Genomic DNA, 27,246 nt, shown 5'->3' on the forward strand with positions numbered 1-27,246 from the left:
CCTTGCCCAAAAAACTTGTAAGAAAAGCATAACGATCTGGTCTGGTCGGAGCAACGTACAGAACATACATACATGTACTGAAATACACTGGGAAGTGAGTAATGTATGTATGTTGTTCAGGTATGAGTTTTTTTCCGAAACAAAAATATAGCAAAACGTAAAGCATAGCTTTGTTGGGCAGACAAATTTTAAACCATAAATTTCAACTGTGCCTCTTGATTTTTGTGATATCGATTCTTGTTCGATTTTTGTCACCGACTTGTGTAGAACTTACAGACACACACTATCCATAATTTACTCACCTTCGGTAAGAACTTTTCTTCATTTTATACGAGGTTTCTTGTCTCTTTGCCATGCATTCAATCAAAAGACCGAAAATAACAACGGGAAAATATTTCGGCTTTTTCAGTCAATTCACGGATCCAAAACATCTTGTGTTTATACTCTAGGATCCGATGATTTGGATCCGTGAACTGACTGAAAATGCCAAAATATTTTCCTGTTGTACAATTTCAACAGTCGAAAACAATTATCTGTACGATATAAGTAAAAATTTAAGCACAGAGAACAGACGTAATAGCTAGTCCACGAAACACGTGCAAAAACTCCAACGACTTTCTTAAAACAATTTGTCTTCAAACACACCAATGAGAATTGTAAATACAATACTGAGAAAAATTGCTGTGTTTAAAAAAATCGATGTTGAAGACAAGAATCGTCTCACATCAGTCGTATTGTACAGGTGAAAAAAAAATAATATCTCAAAACTCATTCGCTATTTCCTTAAAACTAAGTTTCAAACAATAAAAATCCAAAGTGATTCGAGAAAATTCCTGCTTCGAGATACCTAGAATCAGTACTGCTGCGTGCGATTGATCGACAAGAATGATCCATTTCGCAGTGGATATAGCGAAAACTTGTTCCAAAGCTGTGTTGCAAAAATAAATAAATTTTTAATGAATAAAGAGTCCATATCGAATAACGCCTTTTCCAAATCTATATAGGTACATTATAAGTTGATTTGAACCTTTGAATGGCACAATAGATGTCACTGTTTCAAGTAAATTTATAGCGTCTTTATTCATGTTAGCATTTGAAATTTTACACACTTTCCTGAAGATTTCTTATTCGAACTTCATTTGTTATTATGTAATTCTACAAAAAGGTTACCGTCACTGAATAATGGATCAATTACAATTCCAACCAAAAATTTAAATTCTCAAAATTGTACAATATTTGACACATTTACAGGGGGTCGGTTATTTTGCTGCCTATGTGCTAATAACTGATTTTAGAAGATTGTGGTGTACTGAATATAAATCATTTGTCAGACTAAAAATAAAATAAAAAAATAAAAAAACAGCCAGAAAATGGTCCAATTTTTGTTCTTAGTGTCATGTCAGTGTGATCAGTGGTATTAGGGCACGAGAAATATTTTAAGGAATATTTGGCACCCATTCCTCTTTCTAGTAGGGAGATATAAACAAATGGAACCAAATTTGGTATTAAAGGGTATTTGGAAATGAGAAATGTTTTTATGAGTATTTGAGAACCATCCCTCCTTCCAGAGATCGAAGCAATCCTTTGTTGCGTTGTGACGTGTTTTTTTTTTCAAGCTGATGAAAAAGTTCCGAAAATTTAGATATTTGAGAAGTAAATAGTGGATTTTTTTCGTATTTGAATCTTCGAATCCCAGAAGCGGAAAACCATGCAGTTCTGGTTACCGATAACAGAGCGGATAGTTTTAGCTTCGCAGCGTCTTAACATGTCATCAAGCCTCGCCCAAGCTCAGCTGGCTACGCACGAAATTTGGTTCCGCGTGATAAGAAATTGAGGAAAAGATCATATTCTCACAGGAAATGATCCGGACGGACCGAAAACTGGACTAGGATTGGAACTAGGAAACAGGTTAACGATTCCACATCGGAATGTTAATGAAAGGTAGCTCTTTCCATTTTTATTTTTCTGTGTATTCGTGCACATTTCAAAAAATTTTACACATAAATCCTTCCTGCCAAGTAGGATTTCCTATAAACTCAAATAGCCCTTCCTCTACCTTTCTGAAACAGCATCCTTGTTTGTAGGGTCGCATGAGTTCTCTTGCACCTGAAAAGTTCATTTCGCTGTTCAGATTATCCCCATATGATTACATTGACTTGTCACGGTGTACATAATGGTAGCATACTGATGTCAAAAGCAACACTTGAATCCAGATACTCATTTTGGCATCTAGTGTTGAGCTTGATTGTTAGTTGTTCCTCGTGTATCAGCCAACTCAAGATGTGTGTAGTCACCCAATGCTATGCTATGCTATGCTATGTTATGCTATGCTATGCTATGCTATGCTATGCTATGCTATGCTATGCTATGCTATGCTATTTGAGAACCATCCCTCCTTCCAATGTGGAAATAACAGTGAGGGAGGGGTCCTTTCTTACGAGTTTTTACATAAATAAAATACAAATCGAGCAAATGCAACCAAATTTTACATGGAAGGATATTTGAAAACAAAAAGATTTATGCCGATATTTGGTACCACTTTTCCCTTCCAGTGGCGTCAGAAGACCTCATTTCCATTTTTAATCAAATACTCTGGAAAACTATCTTTTATCAAGCTGAATCAAAGCAATCGAAAGATTCCTTTTAATTCAACCACGGTAAATGAAAAGTTCATATACCAGTATTTCGATAGCAACTTACTACCTTCTTCAGTGAACGTTTTCGATTGATGAATGTGTATCGTTTCCCTCCCTTATATTGTCCGGGTTAGGTAAGCTACTACTAGGTAGCAGAAACCTCCGAATGCTCGGCAGAAGAAGGTAGTAAGTTGCTATCGAAATACTGGTATATGAACTTTTCATTTACCGTGGTTGAATTAAAAGGAATCTTTCGATTGCTTTGATTCAGTTGAATCATTCAACCAAGTAGGCTCATACCACAACAGAGTTTTATCAAGCTGTTTGAACAAATATTTTTTGAACTTGTAGCAGCGTTTGAAATAAATACATTTAAAAAAAAAACTTGTACAGTGAGCGAAATAAGAATAGCACCACTATGTTTTTTGCTTGTTAAAATATGAATGTTTGAAAATCACCAAAATTTTCTTCTATAAATTGTTTTGAAATGTTTAACGGATAAATCAAGCATAAGTTTATTTTTTTTGGACGTTGCAATTGGCGTTGAGGACCAAAACTATGGAAAAAGGGTGCGAAATAAGAATAGAACCACTTGTGTTTTTTCAACAAAAACAAGATTATTTCTAAAAATTTACTGTGTAAAAGTGAATAATAATGTTTCTACGAATTATTTGAATAGTTTACTGCATTATAAGGAGTTTTTCAGAATAACAAAGATTTTAGAAGGTTTTAAAATGATGTTTTAGGAGATGCTCTTCTAGAACTCAGGAATTTGTTATTTGAGCTGTAATTCTTTATCAAACTGCTTTATTTCTTTATTATTATTCATAAGTATGATGCAAATTGACGAAACATAGATTTGAATCTGAATTTGAATAAAAAAACAGGCTTCAAATTCAAAAATACTGATGTTTTTAAATAATCAAACGCTATTTCTCTAGTTTCAAGTCAAAGATGGCAGCACTATCTTGCAATTAAACCGAATTGATGCCCATTTTCGAATATCTGAGATTAATTCAGGTGTGCTGGATGATTTTGGTCAAGAAATAAGTACTTGGTACCGTGTGACCGCCTTGGAAATTGTAAGATCACAATATCAAAAAATAAGAATTTTATCATGAACCCATAAAAGTGAATTTCTAAGACCGATAATGAGAATAATTTTGTACTTTCCGATGGAGCTTGATGAACCAGATAACTAGCAGTATTATTGGTATGATTTGCAATTGAATCGGAAGTTGAGATGTGCAGGAATTTTGGCGGTGTTATATTCTTGTGCTGGTGGTTTTTTTCTGCAAATCCGGAAAAGGTTTCTGCAGCGTGAACTCCAACAAAACTGTGTTGGAAAACTACATCTAAATGATGAATATGGGCCGAAATAAACCTGAAAAATAAATATTGAGACTTAATTTGGTATTAACGGCAAGATAGTGCTGCCATCTATGACTTGAAACTGGAAAAAGTGATGTTTATTGAAAAAAAAATCTAAGTTTATGAATACCAACCTGTTTTTTCTTATTTAAAAAAAACCGAAAATGTTTGATTCATCATTTCACGTCATTTTAATAAAGAAAGTAAGTAGTTTGGTAAAGAATTACAGCTCAAATATCAAATTCCTTAGTTCTAGAAGAGCATCTCTTAAAACACCATTTAAAAAACCTTCGAAAATCTTTGTAATTCTAGAAAACTCCTTAAAATGCAGTAAACTATTCAAATAATTCGTAGAAGCATTATTATTCACTTTTACATAGTAAATTTTCAGAAATAATCTTGTTTTTGTTGAAAAAACACAAGTGGTTCTATTCTTATTTCGCACCCTTTTTCCATAGTTTTGATCCTCAACGCCAATTGCAACGTCCAAAAAAAGTAAACTTATGCTTGATTCATCCGTTAAACAATTTAAAACAATTTATAGAAGAAAATTTTGGTGATTTTCAAACATTCATATTTTAACAAGCGAAACACATAGTGGTGCTATTCTTATTTCGCTCACTGTATCAGTGCCGATTAAAACACGAGAGTTGAAAAAAAGATAGGAGCTTTTGAAAACTTAGATTTTTATGGTTGATATTACTTAACCTATAGAAGAAAAAAAGTATCTGCATACAGCGAAATTGAAGTTTTCTATACTTGTCATTGTCACTTTCATTGCCAAATTCTCCTCACTTAAAGGATGAACACGAAATTATTTCGACACATCTAACAGGGCACAACTTTTTCAACCATTGTGTAAAAATCTTCCAAATTTTGCACCCTTTCTCATTGATGAGTATTGTTTACATGCTGTCAAACTCGAAGTCGCGTTTTTCGATTCAACGCAAATGGAGGTGAACCAACGCGACTCGAGAGAACAAATTCTTTCCAAACACCTGGATTTTCCTGACCTGTCGCACCGGCAGTTGCGAAAAATGTTGAACATTCAACATTCAACCGTCTCCAGAGTGTTGAAGCGGTTCCAGGAGCGGATGACGTTGGACCACGGCGCTCCGATCTATTTATTTATTTATTTATTTCGGCAAAGGAGTTGGAAGAAAACCGCGACCGAAGAAAAAAAATACGGCGTGAAAAGTGAAGCAAATCCCAATGCCGTGATTTGGCTCTCAAACCGGCACCATTTTTGATCGCGAGAATAAATTTTAATGAAACTTGGCCAGGAACGAGACCATACTTTTTTACATCTTTGGACCAAATTTCAAGCATTTTCAATAAAAATTGTCAAAGATACAGTGAATTTAATGAAGCAATTCCAAATTTCCATTTGTTTCCAGAAATTATGAAGACTTCAAATTTTGTAGAGCGTTAGTTGGTCTACATTGTGTGAAAATTTCGTGAAAAAAAATTTAACCGTCCGAGAAATGGCAGTTTGTCAAAGTTGGAAAAGAGAGCGCAGCTTCACGTGATTTCTTTTTTTTACGTAACTGTATGTATAAAACTACCCAAAAATTTGGGTTTGATTCTAAACATTATAAGAAAGTTGTATCTCCAAAGAAAAAACTTGTAGACTAAAAGGCCTTTTTTAAAAGCTTGTGAAAAAAATTCTAAAGCAAAATTCGGAAAAATCCGGTAGAAATTCTAGTGCAAGTTACCCTCATCAAAAAATTACCTGTTCGATTTGAATTATCAGAAAGAACGTATGAAACTCTACGGTCTGTTGTCAACTCAAAGTTTTTCCTAGCTTAAATAGAAAAAACAAAACAAGGAAATAGTGCTACCGAAAGACAACGGAGACTACCGCAGACGGAAAGTTCAGAGAAATCTTTTTTTTTGTCAAAATAATTTTGAAAAAAAATCGGTCCAGACGAATCAATCGAAATTATTTTGTAAGCTTAAAACTGTAAGCAAAAATCACCGAAATAAACTAACCCGACGAAAGTCTGTTTTCAGTTGCTTCTGTACTGTTTAAAATTAATATACAGTCATTGTCTACTACATTAACTATCAAAGTGAAAGAATCTAGATACTCATCTCACAAATCTACAGAATTCAGATTATTTACTGATCCTCATGAACTACAATCAGATATTAATTCTAACATCACATTCCATTCACAAAGCTGACACTACGCAATAAAACTCATATTATTAATTTTTTCTTCAATTTAAAATACAAATAAAGAGAACTCCAATTGAAAATATTTTCGAAATTCATGAGATATTTTTTAAAAGGCTATAAATCAGTTCCCCTATTCAGCTGAAAAGGCTCAAAACAAGTTAATCCATCGTTGCTTAGGAGGAATTGATCATGCTGGTGTTTGAGGGATCAATTCCTAAATACGAACCGCCACAATGGTAGTCCTTCTGCCCAAAATGCGATTCCGACAGGTCGTTCTGGTGAGACCGCGTCGACCGACCGGTAAAGATCTGTACGAGCTCTGCAATAAAGCTGATCTTAAAATGCAAATACGACCATTATCTCGTTTGTCGTCCATGGTAAATTAGCATATATACGACCAGGACCTCGTATTCGGTCGGTGGTCGGTTTGGTCTCTTGATGTTGCCGGAATCATGTTCTGGACACCTTAGCCGGATCGGAAGAAAACCTCGTAGAGGAAGAAGAATCGCGTGTGCGAGCTTGTCGCATTTTGGGTGGCTCGTAAGAAGGGAATAATAAAATGACATAGCATAACGAAATCGAGAGAATTGAAACCAAGAGCAGAAAAAAAGGGGGCGAGTCCTTGGTTCGGTAGTAAACATGAAAATATGACAAGGGAAAAAGCAGAGCGAGCGTTCAGAAAAAAGTAATAACTATTGCACGACATTCGATGACAGCGTCGTTAATGATTCAACTAGCACTGCTCGTAAGCATAAATTATGAATTCAATGCTTTGGTGTTGTTGAGGTGAAATGTTTTTGTTTGTTTTCCTTTAACTCTATCATTCTTTTTTTTTGCTGTTGATTATTGTTGTACCTACCTTATTATTGTATAGCCTCTTTTGTATGAGTCTTGCGCCAATCAAAATTGATTTTTATTTCAATTCAACAAATTTTTGAAGCGTCTCAGAATCTTGGATAGTTTTCAAGTTGGTATTCCATTTGTTTAAACCATGCTGATTACAGACTACAGACACGATCATCTAGAAAAATATGCGAAAACATTTATAAGAAAAAAAAACTGACGAGACACATTTTGAGGTCGTTGAAAAGCCACATTTTTTATCTGCCACCATCAACAATGTTCATCTAACTAAAATAATGCCTGTCGCAATGCAACATGCGGGAATCGGAAAAATAAAACTCTTCCAATAGCCCGACAGTAGTCAAAAGCGACAACTTCAGAAAACCGCAAAAGGTGGCCACAAAATACAAAACAGTAGCGAAAATGCATAAACATGCCTTTACAATGCACGCGGTTTGCACGACATCCACATCACATCAGGCGACGGCGTGGGCGGTCGGAAAGATGGCCACAAGAGGTACCCGCTGCGACGACTCTCTGAATGGGTTCAAAAAATAATGAAGATAAATAGTATTCTGCTTTGTTCAGGTGCATTCCGACTGTGTTGCTTTCAGAGAACCGAACACAAAACGTTGCAAACAATCAATAGTCGTCCGTAGTAGAATACCGGTGTTTGAAGTTATAAAACCAACATTTGTTTACGTGAAAACGCTCATAGACTTCTTCGATGGGTATGAGAAAAACACCCATGGAGCTACGTACCTACACCAGTGTGTGGTTTGAAAATTTTACTAGATAGCATGCGCAGAAAATGTCACAAAAGTAGTACAGACCCGTAGGGTGGTATTCAATAAAGTTGTCATTTTTTTCTGTGGTTGGCTATCAGCTTGTTTTCATGGCATGACAGAGTTCGACAATTATGTCATTTTCGTGCCAGGTCCCCTGCAAATAAATAAAACTTCTTTTTTAGCTTCTAGACAAGCTTTACTGTTCAGTAGCTGCTATCAGATTATCATTTTTCCAAAGTACCAAATGAGATTGCAGACTAAAAAATCGATGATTGTCTAATAGAGATTAATTGTTTTTGCTAAAATGCTTCCTGATAGCGGGAAGAGGATAAAGTTTGTGTTCAACGATTGCGATTTCAAGATCAAACCCTTTCTTTAAGAACGTATTTCAACTATGGCCTACTGTGGCGACAAATTAAAATGGTTGAGAAGAATTGAACGGCTGCCCCTGTATACGTTCTTGTGTACACGCACAACATCAACATCAGAACTGGGGACATTAAACGTTTCAACTTCTTGCGTTCTACTACTCTCGATGGTCCATTCTATGTATACTGTATCAATTATTTATGTACTTCACGAAACTCACAGACGTGTTTGCCTGCCAAACAACGATGACAGCGATGGCGACCGTGGTGGCCCGGACTGAACGGCTCTGTGGTGTGAGTTTTGGGAGTGTAAATCATAGACAGCGGCGACGCGTTTTCCCACCCATGTGCTTCCATCATCATAGAATTCTCCTTCTTTCCGTGACGCCGACTGCGCATATACAACAACACAGCCTACTAGGTATCTACTGCCACTGCTCCGGTGAGATGGGGGGATTTGGATCTGTCTTCTCAGTTCTGTCTCCCGGGAAGGGCAGGATTATGCTTCAGGGCGAATATTTGATATCGGTATACGTATGCGAGGATTTACCCTGCCAGAACCAGATCGAATTTTTCTTTTTTCGTTGCGTGAAGCACTGGAGGGGTGGGGTCTCTTATTTTACCTTTACACAGATTCACATAAATTTTGCGCCCCTTGAAAAGAGATTGAGAGGATGATTTTTTTACTCGAATGTAAAAAAAACGGATCAAGTGCATCACTTTGGCTTCATGGCTTTTTGAACATGTTTCCCGAAACTCTCTGAAACGTTCTGTGACCCAAAAATCTTAACGTTTTGCCTTAAAGAAGTACTTTGGTGAAAATAAACACATTAAAAAACACCTTACCTGTCATCGACGATGGGTGGTGAGGTCCTTTGCCAAGCAGATAGTCATCCTTACAAATAAATTTATTGTCGTCTAACACATACAACTGTTCACCGGTGCTCAACTGTTTCCGGCATATACAACACGTAAAACAATTCAGATGAAACACTTTATCACGGGGTTTTCTCACTAAATCCGAGGGCGCAATGCCCTGACCACAACCACTACACTTAGTACCGTATCGCCTGAAAGGAGAAAATCAAGAAAAATATAGCATCAATTTCTTGGCGGTGTTCAGTAAAATCAAACGATGCAATGAAGGTACTCAAAAATGCCTTTTACATTTAAAAGTAAATCAGTTTGCCTCCTACATTTAAAAGAATAACAAAGTTTTAGTCTAACAATGTGTTAATAAATATTTCCAACACCTTTTTAAAGTTTTGAATGTAATTGTGTTTTCAGCCAACTCATGCAGATGTTATTGCAAAATTAATCCTGTTTGGAATTGATTCGTACAATTAAAGATGGTATAATGCCGAAATGTTGCTCTCATTTTTATATACAGATGGAACAGCTATGTTGCAAAGAATAAATCGATTTGAGTACATTTTAGAATTTCCTGGAGACTAAAAAGCTTCGTTTTGGTTCAAAACTCATCCATGATTTTTTGCTGAATTTTGGAGTACCGTTTACATGAGTAAATTTGTATGGGAAAATTGAATATTTTGTACTGAAAAATCAACATCATTTTTGTGTCTTATGGTTTTTATGCCAATTTCAAATTCTCTTTAGGAAATTATCCGTTGAACAACTTTGTTTAAGACCGTTACTTCGTATCACTTATGTATGTAGGTAATCTGCAGACGAATGTAACGTAAAAAATTAGCCTTTTTTGGATATCGTTCAGATATCAAACAGATGCCACTGCAAAGTGGTGCAGAACATAAATCTATCTGTACAAAACTAACAGTGCCCAGGGATGAAGAAATAGACATTTGATGTCTTCATCAACATTGTTTTGTTTTACATGGTGCATATTCTGGTATAAATTTTTTGCCGAGGGGTCCACCGATAGCGAGATGAAAAATGCTAACTTTTTTGTTTATCAAATTAGGGCTTTAATGTCTTCGACAAAGTTGTTAATCTGACCAAAATACATCAATTTGTTGAATATGTCAAAGTCCTGTTACATCACCCTCAGGAGTTACAGTCAAAGTTAAAAATACCTTGAAAACAGTTTTTTTTTAATCTGACACGTTGTAGTCTCATACATTATGTTGGTTTTAGAAGTTGCTGAAGCTCTATACAAAGCATTTATTGTGTTCTATAGGCAATTTTGGAAGGCTTTGTCTATCGATCAGTGCAAATTTTCGCAACATCACCTTTTCATGTTTGTTGTGGGTGATAAGCAGAACCATTTTCATTTGAAATTAGTGGGGAAATCGGTGGAACTAACAGAGTTTTGAATCATTGAAAATACTCTTTTCTTTTGTTTGTTTAAAAAAATATAGCAGAAAAAACGTAACATAAACACATAGGTACAATATCAAAACTAGTTTACTCATCTAAGTAGCAAAACTTCTTAGTGTACCTGTTAGGTTTGATAAGAAATTCTATAGATTTATCAACATCTTCTATTTAGCATAGCATAGCATAGCATAGTATAGCATAGCATAGCATAGCATTGGGTGACTACACACATCTTGCATTGACTAATACACAAAGTACAACTTAATCATCAAAAGAAACACAAGATGCCAAAACGAGTATCTGGATTCAATATTCGTTTCAAGTGTTGGTTTTAAAAATAAGTGTAGTACAATAATGCACACCGCGACAAGTCAATGTAATCATAATGGGGATGATCTGATACAGCAAATAAAACTTTTCAGGTGCAGAGAACTCATACGACCCAGAGCGTTGGAGTCAGATAGGAAAGGGAAGGGATATTTATATGGGAAACCCTACTCGGCAAATAGGACTGAAAAAATGAGTAAAAGCAATAAATTTTCAAAAAGAAACGATCTCACCAAACCCATTGAGTGATATAAAAGGTTTAGGACGGAGCTGTCTCCCGATTCTTCCTGATTGGAGTAAACTGGAACGGGTTGCAACCAAATGTTTTTCAAAATATCTGTCGCCTACATGCAACGCGCATCGCAGCAATCTTAAAAAGAACTGCATTTTTCGACCATTGCGAAATTTTCCCTTTTTTTCTCTTGCTGTGGCCTAATTATTGGGCTGCGCCACTGCATTGCTGTTTTTCCAAATTCTTCAGATGTCTTTTAAAACATTTTTTTCTGACAATGATGCAATAAATTTGTTCTTCCCAGAAAACTAAAACGCAAAACGCAAACATTCGTACGAGCGAAAAAAAAACACGACCGCACTCGACCAAGGCTTGCTGAGACTTTTCAGATTTATCAACATCTTCTATTTGTTAAAAAAAAACAAGAACTATCCAAGTTTTGAAGGTATTATTTTACTTTGACTGTAACTCCTGAGAGTGATGTAATAGGACTTTGACGTATCCAAAAAATTGATGTATTTTGATCAGATGAACAACTTTGTCGAAGACATTAAAGCCCTAATTTCATTAACAAAAAAGTTATAATTTTTATTTCGCTATCGGTGGATCCCTTGGCAAAAATTTTATACCAGAATATGCTCAATTATTTATTCGTTATTCAGCAAGTGATTCTTAATGAAAATTCCGAATGATGAAACTCTGATAATTCAATTCTATAGTTTTTAATATTCAATTCTGCATAAAAATTTAAAGTTATTTCAAATCCAAAGCTTAAAAATGGTTTGTTATTTAAAAAAATTTCATTTAATATTCCGGAATGATGAGTTTCGAACATGAAAAATGAATATTACTTAAATTTAAAATGCAAAACTATGATTCAATCAGTAATTTGTCCCAAGGATAAACCGAACTGTCAGTCAAGAATAATAACTTGGATACAGATTCCACAATCCGGTTACATTGTTGCCTGTTTTTGATTTTTATAAAAACAAAAATTGGACCATAACATCGGAAATGACTCAAACCTTAGCTCGCTAGATATTTTTCCGCACTTATCCGGGCAGGGCAAATCCGAGCAATTTTATTTTTAAAAAATAGCTAAATCCGGGCTTTCGATTTCCTAGTTTACAACCAAAAATCGGGGTAATACCCAGGCAAATTTGGAAATTCTTCAATAAAATCAAGAAGAAAAAACGCTCAAAATGTTGTTTTATTTTAATCAAAACACATCAGCCAGATTATTTGGATAAACTTGGCTCAGTAATTGTTTGGACGCAAAATACATAAATGTCATCACACAATTTATTTTTTTCTTTGATTTTGCAAGTATAGTGACAACATTCGGGCAAAATCCGGGCAATCAGGCAACCTTGGTGAGTCCACCCTAAGGTTGCCAGGTTGCCCGGTTTTATCCGGGTTTGCCCGGATATTTTATACAAAATTTGGGAAAAGTCTCCCTGGCCCGGTTACCTGGAGTTCATTGAAAAATGCCCAGATTTTGCCCGATTTCAATCAATCAAACGGAAAAAGAAAAACAAACCGTGTTGTAATTTTTTTAAATTATGCCTCCAAAACGAAATTTATAAAAACAATTATGGTAGGTTTTTTGGAAGCCTTGAATATGAATCTGTCGAAAAGTTTTGATAAAAAAAAAATGTTTTCTTGATTTTTTTTTTGAGTAATTTCTGAATTTTGACAAAATTTGCCCGGATATAGCCGGAATTTTTGTCGTCAATTTTGAAATCAAATGCTCGAATTTTGCCGGGCTTTTGTATAAAATTGCCAGGATTTGTGCGGCTCGGATTTGTGCGGCCCGGATACGTGCTGAAAAAAATCTGGCAACCTTAATATAACCTCATTGAAAATTCGATATTTGGGACTAAGGACTGTACCCAAAATTCATGCATAAACTTCTTTTGTGAATATCTTTGGATAGCGTATCGAGTATAGTCTTTAATATGTATATATATCTATCAACAAGTGAGTTTTTTTTTTGAAAAACTATAGTAGAATGGACCTGGGATAAGATCGCGAAATTTTTGGCCTTAGTTCTGAGTCGAGATTGTTACTCTTGATTTCGGCTAGTCGTTCATAGAAATTTGATCTGTCTTTAAATATATATCTATCAACAAGTGAGAGTTTTTTTTTGAAAAACTATAGTAAAATTGTGGACCTGGGATAAAATCGCGAAATTTTTGGCCTAAATTCTGAGTCGAGATTGTTACTCTTGATTTCGTTTAGTCGTTAATTCAAATTTGATGAGGAATTTGAAGTTTTGAGTTTAGAGAAGAACAATTTGCCTGACTTTTTTTTTTACCCTCATCGGGGAGAAGGGTTAAACTCGAAACACCCGCCCCCCCCCCCCCCCCCCTTCGTTTCGTTTCAACGGCTATGCTATTTACAAAACTCAATATAGAAGGACTACACGAAAGTTGAGATTCATAATCTTCTGAAATCTAATAAAATTTACATTGTTTTCGTTCAAATTTATTATATAGTTGTGGAAAGTTTTTGCTCAGTGGTCAGAATATGTGTGACACGATTCACCCGGTAATCAAAATAATGGTTCATATTTTATTTGTTTAAACCAATTAATAGTTAAATCATAGTAAAAACTTGGATGTTTCCAAGCTCTGCCCATCACCAGATCTAAATCACCATCATTCCAAGCAAGAGTTCACACAAAACCTTCATGGTCAGCTAGATGAGACGTTTCCAAAAAAAAAATAGAGAAAAATGATTGAAACACCTATTAGTTTCCCTCCATCAATTTGATTTGATGGTCTCCGTCGGCATGACCATCATCATGCTCATTTGAAACTTCAACTTTCCTAGCGTATGTATTTAAGCTCGGCTCGACTGGATGGGGCAATCACGAATGGTCCTGACACCATGTCGATGATCATTTCACTGCAATAACTCCCAAAGTGAGCATGCAGCAGCACAACCGAAACTAGATCAAAACAACTCAAAACTACTAGAGCAAGAGAGTTGGGAAAGAGGTGGTGCAATTATAATTCGATTATGTAAACAAATGATGCGTCACGTTAGGGTTTTATTTTGTTGTTGTCTCTGCCTCCTTGCTCGAGTACCTGATGGGGATGCTGCGAGCTTTGGACCATTTCATCTGTTGTATGGCATTCGATTTGTTTGGCAAAAGCGCCGGCAACCAGAAAAGACGCACTGGCACCAGAAATGAGCAATCATGAACATGAAAGGCATACAAATGTTGAAAAATTAACCATTTTTGCTCTGTTTTTTGGCTTCTGAGTATCGGCACCTATACAGTTGGTAGTTGAATGTGCTGTCTGAGACAAATGACACAACCTCAATGGCAAGCAACACCGGATGAGAGTTTCACTTCCAAATCACAAATACATTTGAAGGAGGTAGGTAATGGACACCATATCCGGGAGTTATCTTGGAAAGTTGGTTGAAAGTGGAAATCTGGCCGACAAACAAATCGATTGCGATTATGAGAAATGGACGTTTTTCCTTTGAGCGGTCTTTAGAGTCTTTGGGTAATTTTACTTATAATTTACTTTCATTACCTCACTTTCGATGGAATTTGTAAGATATTTGAACCCTTCGAGTTTTCACAACTTCCATGGTAAAAGCAAACTTCCTATTGAATCATATTTGTACGAGATTCAACCTGTCAAAAGTATTAGAAGGTGATATATCTATACTGTCTGACCCAGCCATTTCAAAGGATGGCTAACGCCTGAAATTCCATACCTCACTTCATCAAAGCTAAATGGAAAACCTCCCAAAATCGCCCGAAGTGTATCACTTTAGCATTCCAACCCCGGGTAGTAAGAACACACCCCTTTTTTCGGGGCTGCCTCAACAAGACAGACGGTTTAAAATTTGCTCGCTTGCCGATTTATAAACGACGAGGCGACGTTTTCTCGTTACCTTCCTCTATTCAGCCTGGGCCTGGGCGCGATCCAGCAAATGCAGCAGCACTATATGCAGAATATAAATTACCTTGCGTCTCTTGCAGAAGCGGGATCAATCTCATCATTCTGTTCTGATCTTGGAGGTTTGCTTTTTGTTGAAGGTACCCTGGGTAGCGAAGCTTGAACATCATCGTCCGTGAGCGTACATTTTCCCCGCAAAGGTCTGGTATGTGATCTGGGTTCTTCTCAGGAGTTGTGAGCTCGCACACTTTTACGGTTCGAGGCCATTTCTGTGCACCGATGGCCTCGGAACAGCGAACGGGTCCGCCGCGATTCCAAAGACTGATAATTATAATCTTTAAGCCCATTTATTTCCCGGCCACCACTACCGGATAAGTACATATTGTATGTAAATCGTCGCCATCGGCAAACAGGCTTCTGGTGTATTTTTGTGGTCTCTAAATTGGCTTGAATGAATCTTTGGTGAATGAATGAATGAGGTATGGCTCTGTCATAATGCATAGCTGGAGCTTGTCACTTGAAAAAAGGTTGCCCCCACTTTTGCAGCGATCCTCTGAACGAAAATACACTAGCTTGCTTCAGACCAAAAATATTTACCAATAGAATCTTCAATAGAAACTCGTTCAAGAATGATGCTCTAACTAACGGAATGGTTATTCATGTACAAACGAAGGTATCATAACAAAGGCAATCAAGATTGATTATCGGGTCTTACCTGAAAAAGTCGTTCCTGCAGTAGAGTTTCGACTCCCGGCTGAAGCACTTGTCGGACAGGGGCTGGTGACACTCACAACACCGCACGCACGACGCATGCCAGCCTCGCTCCAGCACGTTGAGCAGGAATTTGTCTAGGATCGGCTTGTTACATCCGGCGCACGGTTCCGCGACTCCGGATGGCGGCTCGCCCCGGCCTGTAATTACCGCGGCGTTGTCGTCCAATGTAATGTTCCAACCCGACGAAAACGACGATCGAGTTTGGGTGGGACGCGGCCAGCGAAGATAGAAAAGAAATGAAAAATGAGTATGTATACATGGTGGGTATAAGTAAGACATTTCGAACGACCAAACGAGCGTGGTGCTTGGGTTCGCTTTTGTTGGTCCTACGGCTTGTGGAGAAAATAAATGAACTATCAATCAGGGCGTCAACGAGAGAAAAGCTACTGTTTTGGATGCTATCTGTCTACTCCTGAGGGCATTTGACTAGCATGGCATGTTTAATCTTCAACAGCAATATTTCAGGCGACAGGCCTTTTGAATCTTTTGCTTAAGTACAACCTCCGACCAATTTTTATTTTCAGCATTTTAGCAAAGTTTTCGAGGAATTACTAGTAAATAGAATTAAAAATTCCTCAATCGCAACATTAATCTAAATATACAGTATGCAATATGGATTCAGAGCAAGCTCAAATACGCCAAATCGCGGCATCTAACTGGAAAAATTAAATAAATATGGAATAAAGAGCATAGCAAATGATTAAATTCACAGTAATCATTCGGATAGAAAACCATAAGAGAAGAGAGTGAAATCAGAAAAAAAAACTGTGAAGGTGTCCCCCAAGGCAGCAATATAGGGCCGCTGCTCTTTCTTTTATATGTTAATGATTTTTGTAAACTTTCACTTTTTGGTACAGCAAGGCTTTTTGCAGATGACGCAGCCCTTTTCTGTACAGGATATCAAATTCAAGTCAAATATCAAATATCATAATCGATAATAGAGATGTTTCGAATATTAGGCCGACCGAATATCTCCCAAAAACCGTTAGGCTGAATATTCGGCTCACCGAATAGTTGAGCTAAGTATTCGGCCGAATAGGCCGAATATTTATTTTTTCAAATCTATACAATAACATAATTCTCAAATTTTTCCAATTATTTTGGATACTTAATGAAATATCCAAAATAATGTTGAAAAAGTTACACAATAATCAAAAACTTATGAATTCATTAAAACATCTTGTGGTAATTCGTGTATATTCTACTGTACACAGAAATTTTTTTTGACTATTAAGTGTCACTGAGACTGCAACCTTTAAAATAAATCAACCTGTAACTAACAAAACCTGTAATTTTAAATTATTTTCCTTGACGAAGATTCATTTATTATGACAGCAAATGTCCTGAAAAAAAGTTGTACACTGAAAATTAAATGTCATGTTATTTGTTTTTCGACCTGTAAAATTACAGTAAATGTCCTGCTCCTTTTTATTACAAAACATTAACGTAATTAATTTTACAGGAAATAATTTTTGCTGTGTAGATTGCTTTATACTTTGATTATCGTTTATTCCAGATTTTCTTGATATATCTAGTCTTGCCCATAAATCCGATAAAGAATACGAGATAAGTCAAAACTGGCCAGGATACCCAGATATGGTTCAAAACAACCCGGATTTTTCCCAGATTTATTTAGATTATTCGCTTAGTGAAATATAAAACTCAAATTTCGCTTTGAATTTTTTTTTAAATTATGTGATTTAAAACGATTTGAAAAAAAAAATCAATTGAACACCAATTTGTGTTTAATTCTTAGATACGATTTTAAAACTTCTGCTGTGTTCAATAAAAACTTTCAATTTCAAGTTATTTTCATTCACTTTCCTGTTGAATTTTGTGGCCTAGTTTTTGTTCAGATTTGCCTTTTTTTACAATTTTTTTCAAAAAAAATTTGATATGCTTAAAGTCAAGATCGTCGTCCTTTTTATAACTGTTTTGAAGATAGCTTTCTCAAATTCGACTTTCATCTAATTCGATATCAAAAAAGCAATTTCAAATTGCTTGGCACCTTTTACGACGTGTTTTCTCCCAGATTGTCCAAGGAACCCATTCTCTTAGTTGATAAACGCCCTAGAAGCTACAAGTTATCTGATGTCCTTTCAGTTATTGATGACATTTTGAAAATCAGACAGACCCCTTTTTGTAAAAGATCTTGTGAAACATCATCTAGTAAGGGGCAAACCCCCTACCCCCTTCCCTGATGTTCACGTCGACAGATTTGAAATTTTTTTTAAACCTAATTTGATAGTTAGAAAACACGCCTTTTTGCCTTTTTGTTATTGAAATGGCTGATTAAGAAAAACAAAATACGAATAAGCATTTTCTGATATAAAATAATTTAGAAAATTTTAAATTTTTAAATTATCATATTTATCACTTGCTTCCAGGTGGCAAAAAATTGTTTAAACTCAAACTGGCAAGCTTTGCTATTTTAATATTTTGATTTAAGCATCTTAATGTTTTTTCACCTCAGAAAATATTTTGGAAGTAAGTATGTCAAGGTGGACATGACTCAAACTCATGCCCCCCTCTCCGTGGACAAGCGTGGACATTTCCATAATCCCCTCCCCCCCCCCCCCCTTAAGTTGTCCACGTGGTATGTGAATGGCTCCTAATATCATCTGGTTGAAATTAATCGATTCATAAACATAAGGAACATTGAGATGGAAGAAATAGACGGAAATTGAAATATTCGCTTTTGTGTTTTCATTAAAATCTCGACAGAATATTCGACCGATTATTCGGCCGAATATTCTTTTGGTCAATATTCGGTATTCGGCCGAATACTATGTATTCGGTACATCTCTAATCGATAACCTGGAGCATATTTCATCTGCAATTTACTATCATTAAACTACTCAAAAATAAAATATATGATCTTGTCATATCGGTTTATGACAGTAACCGACTTCACAACCTCACCAAGAACGCAAGATGCAAGCTGCTAGAGGCAGTTTAAAACCTGACTCAAAGTAAGTTAAACAGCCGTTAGAAAAGCACACGGCGAATCAATCAATTGTAACTGCTTTTAGTATAGATGAAAGTGCCAGAAGATGGTGTAAAACTTGCATTCTAATTTTTCTATTCTATTATTTAATTTTTTGAAGTACGAGAAGTAGGCGATGCTTTGTTGATATTGCAAGTGTTTTTTTTTGCTCCGCCGCACAGTGGTTCAAAATCAAAAAAAGTGGGAAAAAATTAATAAAAAGCTATTTTGTTAAAGATTATAAGCGGAAAGTTGAAAAAAATAATAAATTGGAGTTTTTTTCAAAGTTTGCTATTTTTTCAAAAATTGCTAAAACGGGGTTTGAGCTTTATACTGGAAAATTGAATATTTTTCAATTAATTATGAATATTTTTGTTAAAATTAAGTATGGACTCCTAAATTCCTGTAGGTTAGTTGGATAAATATTAAAACTGATGTTTTAAGGTGAATTTACATTTGTATCGAAGCAAACGATGCTTGGTTAACTCTGTATAAATACTTTAAAATTTGCATTTTTAAACCAAACAGCGTTCCACTCAATGACATCGTATTCAAAATATAGCAAAAACTAGCAGCTGATTTTAAGATATGTTTTTGATGAGGCTTTTACCTATCTAACGGTGTATAATTTACCACGGCGATCGGCAGCGCAAGCTTTATTTTTGCTTCCGAAAAATAAATAGAGTAAATCGAAAAAAAATTATCATCTTATTTTGGGTTTCCAATTAAGCGAAACTTTATAAGTTCATGATATTATGGACGTATTTTATCTCTAAACTGTGAATAAGATTATAATACATCACTTCTGTATAAACATTTATAAATTTTTAAAGATTTATATGCTTTTTTAAGTTGTTTTCGGCTGAGAATAAAAAATCCTATTTTTAATTCTTGCGTTAAAGTTGTCGTTCATGTTTGTTTCATAGAAGGTGTGAAAAAGGTCCTAGAAAATATCTAAATACATCATAACGTTCCTAGAATATTGGAGAATCGATCCCAAGATAAAAAATTTGGTTGTCGCTGACTTGAAAAATGGACTTTTTTCCGGCTTTTTGGGGATTTGAACCACTGTGCGCCGCAGTGAAAATTGAATTATTGAAGTTGAAGTAGTTTCTTATCGTAAAATAGTGTTTTTTCTTGAATTAATGGATAACATGGTGATCAATAAATTCATGTTTCATTGTCTGTGCTCGACCCGATTCTCCGTTAATTTTGTCCACTATTATCAGGATGAATGATTCGCTACAAGAGGAAACACACTTGCTACTTCAACAATTTGTGAGTTCGTTCCATTATCCTTCACATTCATTTATTCTGAACTGATGTTGGAATCCGGAAGTTTCAACCTGAGAATTTTCAGACCTTAAGAAGTACAATGACGGAAACATTTCCGGACTTAATTTATAAAGTTTTGTTGAAATTACTATTATGATTTGAAAACAGGTGACTGGAAGAAAAGTGAGATGCGTAGAAGAATTACGTCATATAAATAAGGAGATTCTTCCAATTATGTTGTATCTGACAATAATTCTGCAAATTTTTTTGGAAGAGTTAAATTCAAAAGGTTTGGTGGTGGTAATTATTTTTTCATTGTGCTTTCAATATTTATTTTCAAGAGCGAGTAAAGACGCTATATCCAAGGTGCATGATCAGAGACGATGGTGCACAATAATCCGAAACATGTCGTTTGATTAAACGTCCAGTAAAGAAATTAAAAACTACAATTTATCAATTGATTCAATTTGTAGTACATTGTTTTGGATTTCTGTGCAGAAAAATTTCATTTCCATCCACAGAAGGACAAACTCACAAGGGCCAACATCAAGGAACACAGTAGATTCTAGCAAATGTGCTTCAAACGTGAATATTTCAATCATTTTATAATCATAGAAACGTAAGGTAGGTATTGGTGTCCACGTTTCTTCCTCCTTGTGTTCCAGTTGTGTCTGCGTCCAATACTGCACAGTGGGCCAGGCCGAGTTAAGATAAGTAGTAAATGTATTTTAACTATTCACTCGGATGCTGCACAAGACCTGGTTCTGTATTTATCATAAGCATAAGCAATCATAAGCATAAGCATTTATTTTCTAATTTGTTTAATTACAGTTGTTCTTTAGATGGCCGAAACAAAATAGTAAGCCGAAACGTAAAGAAGTTATTTGGATTTAACTTAATTTTCACCAAAAAACATCAACCAATAACGATAATAACATTTAGCGATGATCGAAAATCGTCTCCATATACAAAATCTGGAAAAAAAAGATTTTTTCCTATTTGCGGTGTTCTCTCTTAACTACGACATTTGTGCTCCAACATGTCTCAATTTACAAGAGCCTGCAAAACAGTGTTCTAAAAATATTCCCAATCTCCTCATTCTATTTCCAACCAGAATTTGTTTTGTCGGACGAACCAATTATAATAACCTACCCAGTAATCCTGAATTACTTTCAAAACTAATTTTTTACGCACCCTCCCGTCCATTAAGAAATAAACATTTATTCTACATTACACTTTATGACAAAGACTATGCAAAACATCAACCTATTAATCAAATGATGTACAAATACAATTCACAAAGTGAAGTTATAGACGTAACAATGAACAAAACACAATTAAAAAAGACATTTAAAAATAACTTCATACAACAACAAAACAATAGCCTACATTATTTTTAAGTAGTTTTAAGTATTGTAGTCTACAAAGTTTGACGTAATAAATGAATAAATAAATCTGAAAGAAACTAATTGTTGATCCACATTGAAAAACTAACTGCTTCAAATGTTTGAAGAAAAAGTAAGTCGTAGAACAAGTCGAACAAAGCTATCTTTTAGTGTAAATATTTGTTAAATTTGATAAGCGTTTTTGGAGCTTACTATCCAAGCATCCAAACGTAGAAAACAATTTTTTTCCAATTCGTTTATTTGGAACGGCTCGTACCGTAGGTTTTAAAGAGCCAATGGCTGATTTGTGTAATTACCTTTCAAAGTCGAAAACAATTTTGATATGTAAGCAATGTTCACGAAAGAAATTGGACATCTGATTTTTCAGGTAAATCTTTAGTTTTTGAAAATAATTTAAAAAATATGTTTGGATAACGTAAAATACTGTACATTTCACCCCATGTATTATATTCATAGCGTGCTTGAATTTATGTAGAAATATATTTTATTAAAATTAGCACAAATGTTATTGTAACCATAAATTTGGTTGAGTTTTCCATGCTGTTGGCTTCTGTATCATGTTCTTGAAAACGGCATTTGAATATAGCTCAGCGTCTTTCAACTCGTAGCTGTTCGAGATACTTTGGTGAATCTAGCTGTTTTCAATAAAATTTACTTTTTGCTGGTTCAGCCAATTCACTGTATAACTTGTATACTGATTAGACCCAAAATCTGGCGAAAGCAATGAGAGAAACAATAATAAGCCAAAAGTATTTATTACATAATTTTCCTAGTATATTTTGTCGCTTATTGTGAGTACTGTGAAAAACGCAGTGCGTTTTAACTTTTAACTACAATTTTCTTATCCCACTCAATCTTATTTTAATTATTTTAATTATTTAATGCATCTAAGGTCATCAGGAGCATCCTATATTCAAACATTATTGAAAAACTATAAATTAAATTGAATGTAAACTCGGGTCAAATTTGTTAAAAGTTTCTTAGTATCCTAGGAATTACTTTTTTTAAGGTCTCCATACAAACATAATTTGCATTTTGCATAATGTGCTTTTCTCATTATTCTAGCCAAGTTTAGCTATTTAAAAAAATCACCGATAGATCACCGGCGCTTTTCTCGATTTAAGGAACGAATGACAACTTCGTCTATATCCTGATTTCCTAGTCTGTTCTGTCCAAATTTCGGTCGGTTCTTAAGGAGAAAAAATCATCTTGACTATTTTTAATGCCGAGAACTACGCCTCCTCCGAAATTTCAATCCGTTCACGGAATAGAAACTGTTTTGTACATCATTTGTGCAGGTTTAATCTGTTCAAAAATCTGGACGAATCCATTTTTTCCAAACAAATAATTTTAATTATTTTAGCTTCTATATTTACTTCATGACATAAAAAAACAATCGCCAGTTTCTTCCGTAAACAGTCCTCAAAACCCTACACCCAAAATAATTTAGAAATTTTTTCTACGGGATTTTTCACGTAAACGAAGATTTTGTTGCGTCCTATAGATTTTATGTGATTGTGTCATAACTTGTTTCCTTCCACATAGACGATTCATGAAATTCACGTAAAGTCTATGTGGATGATTTGAAATCTGTTTTAAACTTTTTTTAACGATCGTGAAGCACGCGATTCTTATAAGAAGAAAAACGACCCATGGCTGCAGTACTCGACCATTCCTCAGTCTTTGTTTGCTTCTGTCCCCACAAATTTTACGCGAAATTTTAGAAAAAGAATATTGTTTTCTTGCCCAAGGCATTCAGGGCTTTCCCTGGGAGGTCGGAGGTGGCAAAACTGGTGGTCCACGGATGCGTCTACCGGTGAGTTAAGATTGCAGGAGGCAAAATCATATCCATTTTTAACTTTTTACTATAACCTTACAGGCACAGCAACACAATTTCTACGATTAGTAACAGCAGCAGTGAATACGGATATGGCAACTTACAGTCTCTGGAGAAATATTCCGCGACCAGTACCCCGTGACAGTTACGACCCAGAAGTCGGTCACAGGACACTTTGGTGTTTTTTTTATTATAGTGAGTGGTTAGTCTCATGTGAATAAGTGTCTAATATCATAATGTGCATGCAGAATAAACAATTTTCACGTAAATTTATGGTTGATATTTTATTTAAAATGATTTAAAATAGTATGAATAAGTAAAAGGAACAATAGAACTGATTAAAACAACACCTCAACACTAAATTTATTTCACGTAACTTCCACCTTCCAACCAAGTTGCAACGATCTTAAATTCACGTAAATTTTAGATGACATTCATGAAGCACCAATTCTTATTAGGGGCGTGTTCAAATGATTTAATCGTAGGAGCTACGTGAAAATCAATTGGATAAAAATTATGTAGTTTTTCACGTAGCCGCTACGTGCAAATTATTTTGGGTGTAAAACAGAATTATTGATGATTTCCCGAAGACTTTCCATGTTGATCATAATGCTACTCCGGTGATCAAAGTAACCTGAGTTTACGTAATATTTTACATTAAACAGAAATCAAAGCCCACTCAGGTTATTGACACCCAAATTCTGTGTGAAAGATAAAAAATAACTTCTCAAAAAGGCGCTCGCTTTGATTCGTCAAGCCAAAATTTACCGTTTTTTAGGGACACTAAAATAACAACCAGGTGTGCACAAAAGCGGCCATCCAACTATTGTTTTGACACCTTGATATTTCATGCAACTTTTTTTTCAAGAATCTTTTACCTTTTCTCACGTCATCACCGCGAGATTAATAGAGTAGAGAATGAAGCAGCCCTTAAAATTGCGGTAGTTTCTCTGTCCTGTTGTAAAATTCCTACCAGAAGTCAACGTAGCGTATAATTTTCAACAATAACATAAACAAAACAACACGGATCTTTCCTAAATTCATTGACGAATCTAGCCAAATCGCTATACACATACTCGGGCCAAAATCTTCACCAAGCGGTCCCGACCGAATGTTTGAGACAGCAGAGACAGCAAAAAATATCTTAATCCCTCGTATCGATTTCCGAGGATAGGTTTCATTTTTTTTTATTCTCTAGAAAGATTTATTTCAGTCTGAACCGAACGCGTACCAAACCTACCTACCTACGTATGGATGGTTTGTTTTGTTGATTCCCGATGCTTTATCGGTTGCTCCGGATCGAGATGACAACTGCCGATCTTCGGGGAGTGGCTTTCTACTGTTTTGATAGGTGTCTGTTTTGCTTTGCGGATTAGCTTTTTATTTATAAACATGCGGAATGATTTGTTGCGTTCGGTTTCAGCTGATAATTGGCTTCAGCGCCTAGGAAACAAACTATATTTTTCCTCCCAGCTCGTTGAAGTTTAAAAAAATTGCACTCAATTTTTTTCTAGGTTTCTGAAGCTTTTTAAACTTAAATTTTACTATACTTTCATGACAAGTCTGAAGAACTACAATGTTGCATGGTGATGAGAGAGATTTGCATATTAGGACTGGAAAATGTAGTAGGCGTATATGTAGCTACTATATTCAACTGTCGTAAATTTGTGAATGAATCGCTAATTGAATGTAAACATTGTTCCCACGGCCCACTGAATTTGTTTAGCTGGGATACTTGCGCTTGAAATTTCGCATGTATTCCTTGCAAATAACGGGCCCCTCGGTCTGATATCCCACTAATGCTTCCTCGAAGACCGTAAATCCATGTGCTAAATCGATTGGGGAAATTAAATTTAACATTTTAAAGGGAATGTTCACCTATGTTCCCTGGATTGGCACTGCGCATGATTCCATTGGGCCGGCGGTGATTTCGTATCGTAGCAACCCGCGACGAAATATTCTTTACCCCAACATTGACAACGACGACAGCACACAGACAAACTTTGCGTCATATTTCGTCTAACTCCCCCGCCCAACAACACAGTAACAAAGCGGTCGATTCTACCCGTCGATGTCATAAAAACCCCAAGATCTTGGGTTGCCTTAGAAACTTTTTCTCCCCCAACCTAGCTAGAGTGAAAGCCATCTTGGAAGCGATAAATCTTCACAAGTCCTTGGCATGGCATCCCATCACAAGACCGGGCTAGGGTAAATGTGAAAGGTGGTGCACTGGGGAGGCGTTCAGCAGCTGCCAGTGTGTAACGACGTGGTGTGTGGTTTAATGTTAAAGCACCGTACCGTACCGTGCACCAAATTCCGTAAAGGCGAGACCGAGCAACACCGGCGAACAACTTATTCATGCAACGTGTCTCCCGAAAAAAAGAAGCTTTACACGAGTCATTAAAAATTTACGGCTGCCCGCTCTGTTTACAACCTGTGCGGCATTCTGTCTCACTCCAGTCAACAGTGATACGCCATCTTACAAATTCAGCCATTTAGAAACTGAAAAGCTTCTTTACGGAAATTCCTTTCTTACCTTCAGGAAAAACCCACGTTGTCAAACTGTCACAACGACGGTCTACTGTGCCAGTGTTTGTCGCACTAGATTATCGATTAAACATAAAACAGTTGACGTGCTATGTAAATACGCCTGAACCGAACCAAAATCTCACTCTATTGATTACGTACAATCAATTAGGTATAATCAGTTTGTCGGTTATTCTCTGTCCAAAACCTGTCTGATAGAGCCATAATACAAGGTCAGCATCTGGGATAAAATGTAGGTACCAAACTGAACTCAGCACGTTTACGCTTGGCTGAAACTTCAATGAAGAAAAAGTGTCATGGAAGAATGAATGGCTTGCCGAAAAACGATCGATAATTACAGGTTGAAAAGGCGAAGCGACCAAGCGATTAGCATACTGCGACCAAACTGCACCTGTGTTAAGCGAACGCTCACCAGAGGCTGACTTTGCTCAATCGCAGTAGCTGACAGACGAGTCTAGATTAAATGCAAATGATGTTCCTTTTCAATCGATAAAAAATGATCGATGAGTCTGGGCAGCACCGAGATCAATGAGAGCAGGGTATCCATTCGTATTTTCAACCCAGGGTAGCTACTCATAATCTGACTCAGTTTTCTGACTAAATCGGCACCTTGTTGTATGTCTCCATAAAATGCTATTCACGGATTGATGGGCAAAAATACGCCCTGGATTCAGAAGTTGGCCATTTTCCTTTGGTCAGGAATATAGAGAGAGGAAATGATATCTTTCGGCAACTCTCAATTCGTGGAGGATCTTCGTCACTCCCGGGATTTCGGCTTCGGTCAGTCTGGTACGATCGATTACGGTAATCAATTTGGCTGGTCGAAAAGTTTTACCACGACGCGGCTGTACAGGAACCTTTAAAGTCTCTCTTGGTACAGTAGAAGTTTTCGTCAAAACCGCTAACGGCTGCACTGATGGGCAAATGGCCGGACCAAGGAACGTCTCATGGAAAGGAGAAAAAAATGACGCTGTGCCACGGTCAAATCAAGTCTGTGATGATGGAAAGACAACCGTTTCGGGCCATGCATGATCTGATGGCGTATAATGCGTTCCGAGTACTTGCCGCAGTTCACTAAAAGTTTAAAGATGGATGGCTGATGCAGAAACAAATTGCCCGAGGATGTTGTTATTTTATGTTGACTCGTTGTTGCTGCCCAGGGGCTATGTTTTTTACCAATTTTTTTCAAAGTATTTTTTATTTTTGGAAGCCACCATCGAACGAATGTTTTTCTCCGCGATGTGATTCCTGGCCACTACGCTACACTTGAACTTGATTGATGAATACATTTGGCAGATATTTATTACATGTTGTTGTGTTGTGTGATTATGTTATGTTTTCGCGATTCGGTGCTCCATTTGTTTAGACGTTTTCACTGTTTATGACCACTTGGTTGATGCCACAATGGCGTCGTTATCAAGGGCTGTCGCAAACAGTAGCCAAAATTATTGCTACCG

At 36.1% G+C, this 27,246-nt stretch overlaps 1 protein-coding gene across 2 annotated transcripts in view; it reads right to left on the reverse strand.

Annotated features, from left to right (window-relative positions):
* LOC129747054 (LIM/homeobox protein Lhx5) overlaps positions 1-27,246 on the reverse strand; it is an 89,630-nt gene that overhangs the window by 57,071 nt on the left and 5,313 nt on the right. For both annotated transcript variants that reach the window (XM_055741069.1, XM_055741070.1), the window contains exons 2-3: positions 15,680-15,875; positions 9,034-9,257 (exon numbers count right to left, since the gene is read on the reverse strand). In XM_055741069.1, coding sequence (XP_055597044.1) covers positions 9,034-9,257; positions 15,680-15,875 — 420 coding nt within the window. The remainder of the gene's footprint in view (positions 1-9,033; positions 9,258-15,679; positions 15,876-27,246) is intronic.

Source organism: Uranotaenia lowii, chromosome 2 (assembly GCF_029784155.1).
Source record: "Uranotaenia lowii strain MFRU-FL chromosome 2, ASM2978415v1, whole genome shotgun sequence".
NCBI classification, from domain to species: domain Eukaryota; kingdom Metazoa; phylum Arthropoda; class Insecta; order Diptera; family Culicidae; genus Uranotaenia; species Uranotaenia lowii.